Source organism: Lissotriton vulgaris, chromosome 11 (genome assembly GCF_964263255.1).
Source record: "Lissotriton vulgaris chromosome 11, aLisVul1.2, whole genome shotgun sequence".
Taxonomy (NCBI): Eukaryota; Metazoa; Chordata; class Amphibia; order Caudata; family Salamandridae; genus Lissotriton; species Lissotriton vulgaris.
The window spans coordinates 749,129,626-749,144,057 of record NC_141699.1 but is presented as its reverse complement, the minus strand read 5'-3'; the positions used below and the strand labels follow the sequence as shown (position 1 = coordinate 749,144,057).

At 43.3% G+C, this 14,432-nt stretch overlaps 1 protein-coding gene across 1 annotated transcript in view; it reads right to left on the bottom strand.

Annotated features, from left to right (window-relative positions):
* Positions 1–11,511, bottom strand: part of AP1S3 (adaptor related protein complex 1 subunit sigma 3) — a 146,461-nt gene extending 134,950 nt beyond the window's left edge. Inside the window, exon 1 of the mRNA XM_086943870.1 lies at positions 11,278–11,511. Within this exon, the coding sequence (XP_086799996.1) occupies positions 11,278–11,280 (3 nt within the window). The 5' untranslated portion in view covers positions 11,281–11,511. The remainder of the gene's footprint in view (positions 1–11,277) is intronic.
* Between the last annotated feature and the right edge of the window lie 2,921 nt (positions 11,512–14,432).

The window sequence follows — 14,432 nt, the reverse complement described above, 5'->3', positions numbered from 1 at the left end:
TCGGTAACTTCCTACTGCGGCAGGCAATATATGAAAAGGCAAGGCCAGATGCTAAGAGATCAGTCGGGGGGGTTTCCTTCTTCGTCCGCAATGACTTTTGCCATGTCACAGTGGAGAGACAATGGCGGCTCAGACAACTCATCAAACCTTTTCAGGACAAAAACGTACAGGTGTTCTTAATCAACCCAGCTCAACTAAAAGTAATTAATAATGGGTCTGTGGTATATTTTGCCTCAGAGATAAAAGCTAAAGAATACCTGGACACACTGGGTAATTAGGAGGTTATCATGTCTTGGTTTCAATTATTAAGAAGTAAAAAAAAAAAAAGTTATAGCACTTTTGGTTATTTGGTATAGCGGGTGTGGAAGGCTGTCTGTAATTTTATATGCACTAGAAGAGGATAGGGGCACAGGGGGTCGGGAATAGTAAAGAAGGTTTAGTTCTGTCTTTATAATTGCAAGAAAAGCGAAAAAGTACCATGGGGTTAGTGGGCTCACCGAGCTTAAGCTGCCAATTAAGAGGAATTTGAATTACTGTATTAATTTATGATAACTATGGGTCAAGTTGAAGTTATAGGCGCATGTTAAATTAGCCACTGCCAATTCCCACAGATCACATCACATGATAAAACCCAGATCTTTTGACTGGTTGTGAGTGTTTGATTGGTTCAGATGCTCCGTCCATCACCACCCCCCTTTTGTACCGCTTTTGGCCGCCATAAGTGTGGTAGGGTATGCTCAGACGCGAGTCCCTTGCTCACTTTGCCACTGGATTAAAGCAAGCCGGGCTGAAGACGGCTGGAATGCCAGAAACCGGTCCTCAGAAGCTTGTTTCCGGTCCAGGGAAGGCATGGCTTAGCAGTTCGGGCTGGACTGTTCCCATGAGGCACAGGGTCAGACTGATTTGCATATAGCCATGTCTGAACTGGGGTGGCAGAGTGGGCTAAAGAACGGTGATGGATCAAACCCAGATCTTTTGACTGGGTGTGAGTGCTTGATAGGTTCAGATGCTCCGTCCATCACCACCCCCCTTTTGTACCACAGACTCGTATCTGAGCGCCCAAAGGGGGTTAAAGGGAATATCAGGGTGGAGAGGGGGGATGGGAAGGGAGGAGGGTTGGGGGGTGGGGGAGGTCGTGAGGTGGGGAGGAGAGTCTAATAAAAATGGGAAAAAAGTTAGAAAAAATTCACTGTACCTGGTATAAAGTTTTTTTTCAAAGGGAATTCTGGAAACTGTGTGAGATGTTTGGGAAATAGAGAAAACATATTAGAGTTTGAACTACAAAATTCCAATGGGGAGACTTAGTATGTGCACTATTAATGTTGGGGGTCTTAATGACTGGGGTAAGAGACAGAGGTTAGGCCAACACATTAGAGACTAAGCCAAACTGATATACTCTGCCTTCAAGAGACCCATCTACCATGGGTTAAGAAACATTTATTGAATATAAGAGGATACAAGCTGCTGGCTAGCTCCTCCCAAACCTCTAATATTAGAGGAGTTGCCATATTGGCTTAACCAGGTTTGGGGGGGGGGGATACCTAGCAGATGCTCATGGTCGCTGGGCAGTTGTTGAAATGAATTTGGGCTTTACACTATGCACTATATATGGGTCAAATCATGATGATACTGAAATCTTACACAGCGTATTCCCATGTAGAGAATTGGCATCACTTAACACACTTCAGTGAGGATACACTCAATACCATGATATGTAATGGTTCTTTCAATTCATCTGACCCCAATTGGAAGGGATGGTTGGTTTGGCCGGGAGACACAAACAGGTGTCAATCTAGATTCAGGGTTTAGGATAAATAGGCCTGATCAGCGATATGAACACACAGAACACTCGGGTGGTGACGTCTTATAGTGTTGAAAAGTTGTGCCTAGATTGGCTAAGAACCTCAACACTTTCTCAGGTAAAGCAACACTTGCCTCTTCTTTCTGATGAGATGGATCTCAGGGATTTTTATTAAGTCCCCAGAACCCACATCAAAAGCGCATCTTGTATGGAATATGCAATGAGCTATTGAAAATTTCTCAACAGAAAGCTGCTGAGATATTGAGCGAGATCGACAGTGTTAATTTAGAAAAGGCTTTGGCAGTGGTTGACAACAGTATGACCACATTATCAACCAGAATTTATTCACTGGGCAACATATTGTCTTCTGCAATTGACATAATATAGCAAGACATGTCTATTTTACATCATGAACAGTCACAATTACGGTTCATCGTAATACTGAGCTGGACGTTACACACATTACGTTCGGGCCACGTGCCATGGCGCTACATTAACAGTGCTAGTCTGTTTTCCGAATATGCTTTAACGTTAAACCGATAGTAATAGCATGCAAAGATGCAAAATATACCATGTTGCACGTTAAAAAATTAGATCAATTACATTTCACTGTGGCTAAATCACCATCCATAGACTGGATAATCCATTGTTACATCAGCCTACCGGTCACAACTTTACAATTCCAATGTTGTGTCCAATACCAACAGGCAGGCAGATATGAAGCGTTAGGGGAAGGTTATATGCATGAGTATTGGAAAGGACCGTTCAGTTTTAGATGCAGGAATGGAGACACAGAAGTTTTCCTTAGTGGTTCTGGCTGCGAGTAAGCTTTAAGCAGGTCCTTAATTTGCAAAGACATTTCTATTAACAGAGAATGCAATGCTTTGGTTACAAATTTGTCTTGTTATCTGAGGGGTTCACCTGCTGTCGTGATTCATCCGGTGTTCAGGATGCTCTTGAATGGGATTTGATGCTGAATGATCAAGGTTGCTGCGGAATGGAACCGCACATCACTTATCTAGTGACGTTAATTCCATAGTGAATGGTTGCACACAAGTATTGTTTCCACCTGCCCGCACAGTTAGGGAGGCAATGCTATGGCTTTCGATAAATGTTTTCAATAAACTGTTTGATTCTCTGAGCGAGTTATACCATTTCATACACTTCGTGTTGGGAAACATTTTTGGTGGGCTCCCACTTGACCTGCTACTTGTGGCAGGAATCCGGATTTTAATTTTTCTGTTCCACAATGGACATCCCAGTTCAACCCAGAATGGAGACAGCACTCCCGTGAGCGCATGGTACACTGCTTTGGCACACTTCGACTTTGACAAGTAAATGAGCACTGGTTCTTGTCCTCCAGGCCTGTTTGGCTTCACTGCATACATGTATTCCGCTGTCTACTATACAGCCACAAATGCGTATTGGACCTACACCTAGGATCACAATTGGTTGAGCCACTGGACATTGAGGTACTGATGGACCCCTTAAATCCCATGAGTATTGTTGTCCCCAGCATATTCCATTGCTGAAGAACGCATTCTTCGAGCCACCCAGGGATGCTCTGGCTCCTAGTGAAAGGTACACCGGCTCTACAACACACTTACAGGGTGCAGTCTCTCCCTCAGTGGCTGCAGCGGGAACCAGATGGAATCCCCTTTGCTCCATAACCCTGCTTCGAGGTGTAATTCTGGGACATTGTCTGCGGTTGTGGACAACAGCAATGTGGCGCCTACCCCTCAGAACACAAACAATTGGCTCCTTCTGTGTGGCACTATGGCTTTCTGAGTGCTTGGTTCTTCAAATAGTATAATGACTTTAGAGCTTTTATATGAATATTTTAAAGGGAAGCTTGCTTTTAGATGATTTTAGGAGTAGTTTTTAACCTTTTAATTTGTATTTCTTTCATTATAGCCCATTGGCTTTTTAGATAGCTTCATATGTCGACACTCGGGTATAGCGGCTGTTATATTCCCAGGTTAGGCCCATGTAGCGAAGCAGCTTATTTCTTACATTGTCCTCACATTTCAGCCGTGAACTTTTGCACATATTTGAATGCACGACAATGTTGGATTTGTTTCTCTGAAACTACTTTGTTTACACATCTTTCTCAGTACAACATTATCACAATGCCTTGAACTTCATGTACTAGGCCTCTTTACACACTATGTACAAATGTCGTCCTATCTTCAATCACGTGGAGACAGGGCTATCTACATATCCATTACATCACTAATCTACATGTTCATCGCTCAGCTGCTTTCAATTTTAAATAATGAGCATCCCGATCAATTAGTAGAGGAGGCACTTCAGCTGTATCCAGTTCATCACCAAGACAGGCTCCTACATTCTCTCTCATGAGGTAATTTGGTTGGCTCATCCCTAGGGGGGATTCTTGGCTTCACACCTACATGCACTCTAGGTACACTCACAGTAGGAGTACGCCAGATGAATGCCTTGTTATGTGCTTGCATATATACACTGTTTTAGCACCATGGTAGAACTACATCTAGTAATTACGATTTTGGTGCTTGTTAATCACTTTCATCTGCTTCGGTGTACTGATTATCGCAGCACATGTATTCTATACAAGAATAACGTTGGTTCAATAAAAGTATTGAAGATGCCCCACTGTGTATTCTGTATAATTCTCTGAGAACAAGTAAGCACAAGTGACTGAGCAAAAGTATCGGATCTGTTTCCACAATCATGGAGGGGTCAGGGTTGTCATGTTCAGATGTTGCCAGAAATCATTCGCTCCCTGATAAGGTTAGGGGGCATACGGTGGCACTGTGAGCTAGCTGGTCCATAGGCCAACATATCCTGAGGGGGTACCCAGAATCAGTCTCTGCACCAAGCTCCTGGGTTATGTTGTCCAACAAATATGCAGATCCTACGGATTAGTAGGAACTACATGACAGTAAGGGTCCAGGGTGGTCAGGGGTATTTAGGTTCAGAGTAGGTACCAGGAAGTAAGAGCTTTTTTACAGTTCAGTGATTAGGAAGGGCACAGGGTAGTGAGTCATTTTTGGAATTGAGGGCTGGGTAACGCGACAGGGTATTTAGGGTTTTTAGAGGGCAGGGATGGGCAATACAGTATTGACACAGCTTTTCAAGGCTTCAGGAGGGGTAAGGGTAATGGATAGTATAGGTTTTAGGGTGTCCTTGGAGTTTAGGAATGGGTACAGGCAATAAGAAGTTAGGGCTGGGTAACTATATGGGACAGTAAGAGTACTAAGGGTTTTTAAAGCATTTCGAGGTGGGTAATGGCAAAGGGCAATAAGAGGATTTTAGGGCTCAAGGCTGGGTGTCAGTGTAGTAAGCGGTAAATGTAAAAGGGTAGCGGTGTAGAAAAAAAGAGAGGCTAGAGTGGAAAACACCTTCCAAAAAGTTGTGTGTACATATAGGTGGTTTGGGAGGTTTACCCTAAAATAAAACGATACATTTTTTTGTATTATATATAAAGAACTCTTCTCCATCATCAAGGAATTTGTCAAACCCAGCAGCGAAACAACAGAAGTCCCACCCTCCCAAGACCTCTGCAACAGACTCAGCACCTTTTTTCACCTCAAGATTTAGATGATCTACGACAACTTCAACAACCAGGACCTCTGCACAGATCCAGCTCCCACCCCAGCAATGCCACCCAACAGACCCTGCTCACTTGGACCCCGCTCACGAAAGAAGGCACCTTAAAGACCATGAAGAGCATCCACTCCGGATCAACCTAAGACACCTGCCCACCCCACATCTTACACATAGGCGCCACAGCCATCGCACCCAATCTATGCCGGGTGATCAACTTGCTTGTTCGAAAATGCCACCTTACCCGTCTGGAAACATGCAGAAGTCAACCTCCTCCTGAAGAAACCCTCCGCAGACTAAAGGGCCTCAAAAACTTCAGGCCCATCTCCACACTTCTATTCGCAGCCAAGGTCATCGAAAAGGCCGTCAACACCCAGCTAGCAAACTTCATCGAAGCCAACAACGTCCTGGACATCTCCCAATCTGGATTCCACTGCACCGAGACTGCCCTACTTGCCATCACCAACTACACCCGCTCCCTCCTCGACCAGGGCAAAACGGCAGCCCTCGTCCTCCTGGACCTCTCAGCTTCCTTCGACGCGGTCTCCCACTGCACACTAGCCACCAGACTCCACGATGCCGGTGTCCGTGGAAAGGCCCTTGACTGGAGACGCTCACTTCTCACAGGCAGAACCCAGCGAGTCATACTCGCGCCTTACCTCTCGGAACCAACAGAGAACAGATGTGGTGTGCCCCAGGGATTCTCCCTCAGGACCACCCTCTTCAACATCTACATGGCCCCCCTCGCAACCATCAGCAGCAACCACGGGCTCAACATCTTCTCCTACGCCGCCCAATTCATCCTCTCCCTCACCAAAGAACTCATCACCAGGCACAACTTCCAAGAAGGGATGATAGCCATCCCCACCTGGATGAAGAAGAGCTGCCCGACACAACTCAGAGAAAACAAGTCCTCATCCGTAGCTCCACCCCCTCCACATGGGACAACACCTGGTGCCCCCCGCCTTCAAAAACCACCCCACCCCGACGGAACACGCATGAAACATCTGCATTATACTAGACTCATCGGTCACGATAAACCACCAGATTAATGCTGTCTCCTCAGTCTGCTTCAACACCCTCCGCAATCTCCATAAAACGTTTAGATGGATCCCATCCGAATCCAGAAAAACGATCATGCATGCCCTCATCAGTAGCAGGCTGGACTACGGCAACACTATGCCGGAATCAAAAAGAAATTACTCTGCAAGCTCCAGAATGCAGCTGCCAGACTGATCCTAGACATCCCTCATCACAACCAGATCACCCAACACCTCCGGGATCTCCACTGGCTCCCCATCGAAAGAATAATAACCTTCAAGCTCCTCACTCACGCATACAAGGCCCTCCACAACATTGGACCAGCATACCTAAACAACCGCTTCTCCTTCCACGCACCCAAGAGACACCTCCGATCAGCTGACCTCTCTCTGGCCACTATCCCACACATCTACAAGACCAGAACTGGAGGTAAGTCCTTCTCCTACCTTGCAGCCAAGGCCTGGAACAACCTCCCACTCCACCAAATCCCTACACTGCTTCAGATCAGGAAGGACCTCAAGACCTGGTTCTTCGGATGACTCCAAAACTCAACGGAGCCCCCTCCCCCCAGAGCCTTGAGATTCTTGCGGGTTAGTAGCTGCGCTTTACAACCCCCTGATTGATTGATAGTGTGAAGGTGGATAAGTATTTGTGTTGAAACAAAGAACTGTAGAATAATAGTGGCATAGGTTAAAAAGGTCAAATAACAGTTGCACTGTCAAGTCAGACCTAAAAATCCACATTATTAATTACTGACCTCATCCCATCTTTGCTGCTGCCAGAGAAAAACACTGTACATTTTCTGGTTATCGAAGACACTTTAATAGCATTACAATGTCATGTGTATGCCCCTGAAATGTCAAGTTCATGCAGCTGTATAAAGAAACAAAATGATCACAGATGTATGGAAGGCAGGCATTTTTTGTGGAAACACACAATGTCGGCCCAATCAAAACATGTACTCCTGGTTTCCAACATGTAGGCGGAACAAAAGTCTTTCTCCTATTGATACTCACATAATTGTCTGCTGACAGCTGGGCTGTCAAGACAGACCGTAAATAAACAAATGTGTAACTACCAGCACGGTGTGAGCACCTGAAACAGAGCCAAATCATAATATGAATGTAGCCAGCCTGTCAGTGGCTGGAACTACAGGTTCCAAACTCTCTCCCATCACAAGTTGGAGGTCCTCCATTGAGACAGGGAAGATTTTAAAACAGATGAAATGCCCTGATCGGTTTTTCACCCCTTTCAACAGTCTGCAATCTGCTTAAATTTAGAAGAAGTTATGTAGTAGCACATTACCACCAGTGGTCCCAACTCAAATGCAGGATAAATGGGTATACTAAAATGGACCTATGTACATGGAAAGGGGATTAGGCCTCTCTCCTGTTTAATTATGATTAGGTTTAAGCAACGACTAAAAATAAGTAAGCCAAGAATTTTTCTTTTTAAGCTACCAAGATGGCTTTTTAACCTCTTCGATGCCTATGACGGAACGGATCGGTCATCAGCGTCGGTTGGGCTGTGCTGATGACGGAACCGTTCCATCATGACCACACCCTTTTTTCGAATCTTCAGCACAGCACGAAAATTCGCGCCGCGCTGAAGAGGCTAAGCTGTTTTTGGTATGACCTACAAGAAACAGGTTTGACAAAAGAGATTAAAAGCATTTCTGGCTGGCACACCTCAGCCCTTCAACCTTCCAAACACCTATAAAATATTAGTTAAAAGTAACACGTTATTCGCTGGCAAAATGATGGTACTAAGCAGAACATAAGAAGTTATTATTATAACCAATTAACACATTTTGAAAAACAAATTAATTTCCAGCTTAAACAACTAAAGAAAGGTTTGCCCACTGAAGCAGTCTTTTTGCATGTAAAAATATCAGATAATTTGCATTAGGCTATTTAAAATCGAGATCCAGTTTGAACTGAAAATGTAATGGAAACCATCATGTCAACTCCGCAATGAAGCAACAATGTCACTTAAATATCGGAAAAGAGGGTATAGCCCACTTCAGGACAAATTAGGACTAGAACTTCTGAAAGCTTGAAAAATGCACCCACTAACAAGCTGTGCTCACAACCCCAGTGGCAGATTTTCACAGAAGGAGCCTCTAGTTTGCTGGAAAAGAAAACGAAGAACTCAACTGCTACAGTGTCCTCTCTGTAGCCCTAATATTTTGCGGGGGTTGGAGGCCTACCATTAAAGCAAACACACTGTGTTCTATACATATCTTTAAGGGCATTGGTTAAGCCTCCTTCTCTCCAAGGATTCTCTGGATCAGGAACCTTCAACCATTGGTTTGAGTAAGTCAATTTAATCTCAGGCTTCCAGATTTCTGTTTGTACGGATTTTTAGAGATAAATACAGACCGAAATCAATGTGTTTTCTGTCTGCATTTATTTTAAAAAGTGGATAAATACAAAAGAAATTGGGATTTTATAAGTGACTCTCTGTGCTATCTTTCAAGAATTATAGGCCAACATCTTTGCAAATGGACAGCTCTGGGAATAAAAAAAAGGTTGCAATTTCTATAAATAACGGCATATGTCAACATACATTTGTGAAATAAATTCTAATATTTACCAGTGGATGTATTTTTATGTAATAATTGGCAGCTTAAATAGTTAAAACACAACAGACGTCAAAGTATTAGTGCGTGTCTATCAGTTAAATAAATATGGAAATGTACAGTTTTACAACTTCATTTATTCGCAGAACACAAAATAAACTTGGATAAATACAGACAGAAATGCAAACAAACAAAATAAAATACCATAGAATCTGGAAGCCTTCATTTAACCCCTCCCCTGCTGGTGACGGAACCACTCCGTCATCAGCCGTGGTCGCGCTGTGCTGATGACGGAGCGGTTCTGTCACGGCCCGCTCGGAACGCCTGCACGGCACGGATTCCGCACCAGCGCTGAACGTTCTATTAAGAGGGCGGGGCCGTGACAGAACCGCTCCATCATAAGCACAGCGCAACCGTGGCTGGTGACGGAGCGGTTCCGTCACCAGCATGCGCACGACGCTCATCCGCCCCGCCCCCTTAGCACTGCGGCGGAATAGCCGCCGCAGTGAAGGGGTTAAATCCTGGATCAGCCCACATGAATATTTTAGTCTAAACCTCTTTCCAGAGGCTCTTTGAATTTATCCTTAAACCTCCACTGGAATGCATGAGGGACTGTTTTCCTAAAAAGGGCATGGTCATTACACATTTACCTATTATAGAGAAGGTGGTCAGTGACAGTGGTGGGGCCTCATATTATTCGGTCTGAGCTTACAGAACCTAATGGGTATGTATAATGAGCTGATGATCACCTCGTATTTCCCTACAACAATATAGGAGCAGTACGAGTGTTTCAAGAATTTGAGGAGAACTGGTCTATTTTACACTTAGACTTCAATGTGATATTGCTGTAAAGAAATGCATTGGTCCTGATGAAGTCCTCTCTGAGGACGAAACGGGTTGGCCGGGCTGTTTCTTTGATGTAGAGAAGAATAATGAAGAGAAGTGTTTTGTTTTTTTAGACTTTATACCGTGGCTTCAATGTTATTTTGATATTGGAGAAGAATACACTGATATTGACATCATTGAATTATGAATATTTTGTGAAAGGAGGAGAGAAGAAACAAAGAGACCAAACTCTACAATAGAATCATTGGACTCTTGAGGCATGCATTCCCTTTTGTATGTTTTTTACATGTAACTATTTCATTACTTCTCTAATCCATGCACTGTATACATAAAGCAGTCCTTTAGTAATTGTTTTGCACCACAGTAAACATGCATATTGCTTTTGTCAAAGTGGAGCGAGGGTGTCAAATTTATTTTTTCCAAGGCTTGAAGTAGTTTGTAGAAAGGCAAGGTGTCATCTGTAACCCAGCTGGTTTTAGTAATGTTAAGAGTTAGACATGTAAGCAAGATGCCATCAAAATCGAAGTGCTGAATAAAGAGTGTGTAATGAGGATGTGCGAGGTTAAAATACTGCTCCAACTTATAACTGCCCTTTGAAATGCATTTGACTTACTAGGGAAATATTTATGGTCACTTAAGGAAATTGGTTATTTAGTTTTATTTACTTAAAGTGGGGATCTAATATGATTTACTTTGGGTATCAAAAACTTAAGCTTTTTAAAAAGTGTTTACAATGATTCGAGCTGTTTTCCAGTCAAATGGAAAAGAAGTGCACACGGCGCATATCGCATTTTTTAGGCGCCCTTCTGCTTAAAAAAATAAACATTAGTCTAATTATCAAGATAACAGTCACTTTGAGGCGGCGTGGGAAACACCCATAGAAGGGTTCACCAATCCCGGCCTTGCCTGTGCAGGTGGGTGGGGTTATGAATGGGTATTCTCTCTGGTATGGCTACTCCTAGAAACGCACCTGCAGACAATACAAGTGCGGAAAATAAGACGTTGCTCGTCAGTCACGTCACGGAAGTCCACAAACTAGAAAGGATTGCAGCCAAACATGTTTGCCTGGTCCGCAGAGGTGAGCGGTCTGAGCCCATGTTTTACAGAGTCCAGGTTACCAGTTCACAGAGCAGGGACTAAATAAAGCGCACTTAAAACGAGTTCAGGTAAACAGCTAGCAGGGCTGATGCGTACTTAATTACGACATGCAAGAGGGAAATTGAGCAGGTTTGTAAATGGAGGATGGGTTTGCTCGGGGTATACGTCACGAGGGTTCCTAGTGGTACTGGGCTGACCTGTACACCGAAGTGAGCCTGGGGAGTTTCCCAGCAGATTAGGAAACTAGGCTGTGAACTACACGCACCTGCCTACACTGTCAGTAGCCACCGCCATCGCCCACAACCCCACGGGTGTTTCCACTCACCATGACTGCAGCATGCGACGGGGCGGGGGAGGCAGCCGGTGCTCTGCTGCTGCCACAGGTGAGCTTCCCTTCCCTTCAGCTCATGCTCTGCCCGGTTCCCACAATGCCCCGAACTGAAAGTTGCTGAACTCCTCCCCCTCGGAGGCGTTGTGGGTCCAACCCGGGGCAAGGACGTGCCAGGTAGCGTGACTCGTTGTGTAGGTAGGTAGGTTTCGGAGGTTCAGACGCAGCAAACAGGGAGGGTGAGCAGGGAGCGGGCCTGGCCGAAGACAGGGGCGTACACTTTTATCAGCTGCTAACCCGGCAGGGAGGGCCGTCTGAGGCGGCTGTACGTTCGTGTGTCCTGCCCCGGCTAAATTACGTTTAAGACGCTAATAGGTAAAATATTTTAAGCCCCCCCGAGCTGCTGTTGGAATCGTGAGAAACGGGTTGACGTGTCAATTAGGGCCTTAGAGACCACAAGTTAGACACCTGACAAATGGTGCTGGCATTTTAACCAACAGTGTTTTGCACACTGGAAATGTTGTCCCTTTCTGTACAATGTTAAAAGCAAAACTACAATTCCTATAATGCAGCGTTGTTACCTAATAATGCACCCGGGTGAAGGTATCAAAGGTGTAATTTAATTAGGTCAGTTGTGTTATTGAACTGTGGTTTGACACTTCTAAAGTAGAAGTTAAACTTTTAGTCGTTGAGCTGCTTAAAATAGAAGAAGACCAGTACAGTTTCTTTGAACCCTTCCCTTGGCATTGTGAGAATTGCCTCTAACCTCTCCCTTCATGGGATCCAATCCCTTTCTTAGGTGACGACATTCTCAATTTGAAGGAAACACTGTCTTATGCTGGTGGCATTCATGGCAAGCTATTGTATAAAGCTAGCAATGGCAAAGCCAATAGGTCTGTATTGTTCTTTTGTTAGGTTTTCCCATCTTCAAGAAGTGCCTATCTTAGTTTTTTTTTCCGGCTTCAATATCTAAGGTAGTGTCTGTCACCTTCGGTTTGGAGACTCATTCGGTATGATGTACACTTTGGTTTACGTTTGTTGTCCATAATACAGTTGCATGCAAAAAGTGTAGGCTATTGTGCTCGAGAAGCAAATTCAGTAATGAACAGTCAAAATTTGCATGCATGTGCTATCGTTCCTTATAGATAAAAAATGCCCTAGTAAGATGTCACATTTGGTGTAAAAGGTGTGCATTGGTGATGTCAAACCTGATTGACAGCACCTCGACTTGGAGTCACTGTTGTTGCAACATCAATAGGAGTGTTGTAAGACTCGCTCTAAAATGTAGGCACAAAATAGTTTTTAGGCGCAAAGTAAACCATACAAGATCCCTTTTCCTTGGAAGAGAGCCCATTACAGAAGCTCCTAACTGTTTAAGAAGCTGATAAGGGGATTGCCACCCGACCAATCTTAACCCAGATATTGCTCACCTGAGAACTACTATAAACAGTGTATGTTCACATTGCACCTTATTTCTCGTCTTCAAATTCAGTTTTGGTTTGTCTTTTCACCAGGTGTATACTCACTCTTCCTGCTTTCCTTGAGAAACACATCTGTTTATTTAAACAAATGAACCTTGTTCAATAAACTCGGTTTGGCTAAACCGTGGTTGTTTATAAAAACTTGCTGATCTGGAATCTTCCTTTCTCTATTCAAGAGTATTGTTGATGTAATTACAAAGGTTGTTTAAAAGATTCATTCTGCACAGAAAAATCTGTGAAAAAAAACTTTTTTTCTAAAAGTGAGTTCCATGTGAACGCTTGTTATGGATACAATTGTGGGGGCAAAACACATTTAAAAGAAGAAAACAAATTTTAAGTCTCAAACACGTTTAAGTCGCAAAATCACTCGGTGCATAGTGTGCACAAGGTTATTATCAAGTTTAGGTGCAAAATTACTTGCTGCAGAGAGAAAATATATAAATTTAATTTCCTAATGGGAGTAAATGATGTGCATCAGTGCCACATTACAGTTGGCTGACTGCACATTGAGGTAGAAAATCTCCCTTAATGCGCCATCAGTAGTGTAGGAAACATTTAGAAACACATCTTATTTAGTGACAAATCAGCTATGTTGTAACACCAACTGGATTGCGAAAATCTTCTTAGGAACATGAGTAAAAACACCTTTAGGTGCAAAATCAACTTTCTTTTTTGTAAATTTTATTGTTTTGCCGTCATACAAGTAACAACAACCAACAGTACATGGCTTGCTGAAATTAGTGCCTGATCGGCCCCCAACAGCAGGCAAAGGTCCATTTCAATTACATTATGTGATCTATCTGCGTTAAATGATGCTCATTCTTGTTCATAGTCTGACAAAGGTAAGTCCTGCATTCTCAAATAACCCAAAAGTGGCTTCCAAATGTCTTTAGGCCTTGATGTCAGCAACAGCTTCTCCCCATACAGTTCCAGGTTTTCTTTACAATATACTAAGTCTTTTCCCCAAGATTCAGGCCGAGGAGCTGCCCTGCTTTCCCATCACATCGCCACCCTCTTCTTTGCGAGAAGCAATGCAATTTTTATACATTTCCCAGTTGCACCTTTGAAATTAGGCGTTATAGACATGCTTTTGAGCAACACTGCAATGCAACATTGTCAGTCAGTCAAAAATACTTTATTCGGTTCATAACAAAAATCATAAAAGTATACTAACATTTTATGTCGAGACCAAAATTAAAAATAATTTTAAGAGTAAAATTAAAAAGTGCAAACTAGCAATGTATACAGTACATGTTATAATATCCATTAGAACATCCTTTAAAACCATTTGAATAGAAAAAAAAGTATGCTCAGTCACAATTCATTTCTTCAAAAATCATTATAATAACCAATTCCAATTTCTTTCTTTCTTCAATCTTACAGCCCCAGTAAGAAAATTAGCTATGTTAAAAATCTCCCACACAAGTAGCTGCAGGTAAAGAAGGGTCGGTTTAACTTGGGTAAAACCTTTATCTTTTATAAGAGGGATGATGAAACGCTTGCGGATGGGGTGAAAGTGGTCACAAAATAAAATGCATAGTGTCCTTTGTGGAAAAGCCATCACATGAGCAAATCCCCCTACTCTTCCTCCCTTATCCACCCTGGAGATTCAGAAAAAAGGAGATGGAATTGATTCAGCCTGAATCTGGTCAATAAAAAACGATGATTGGC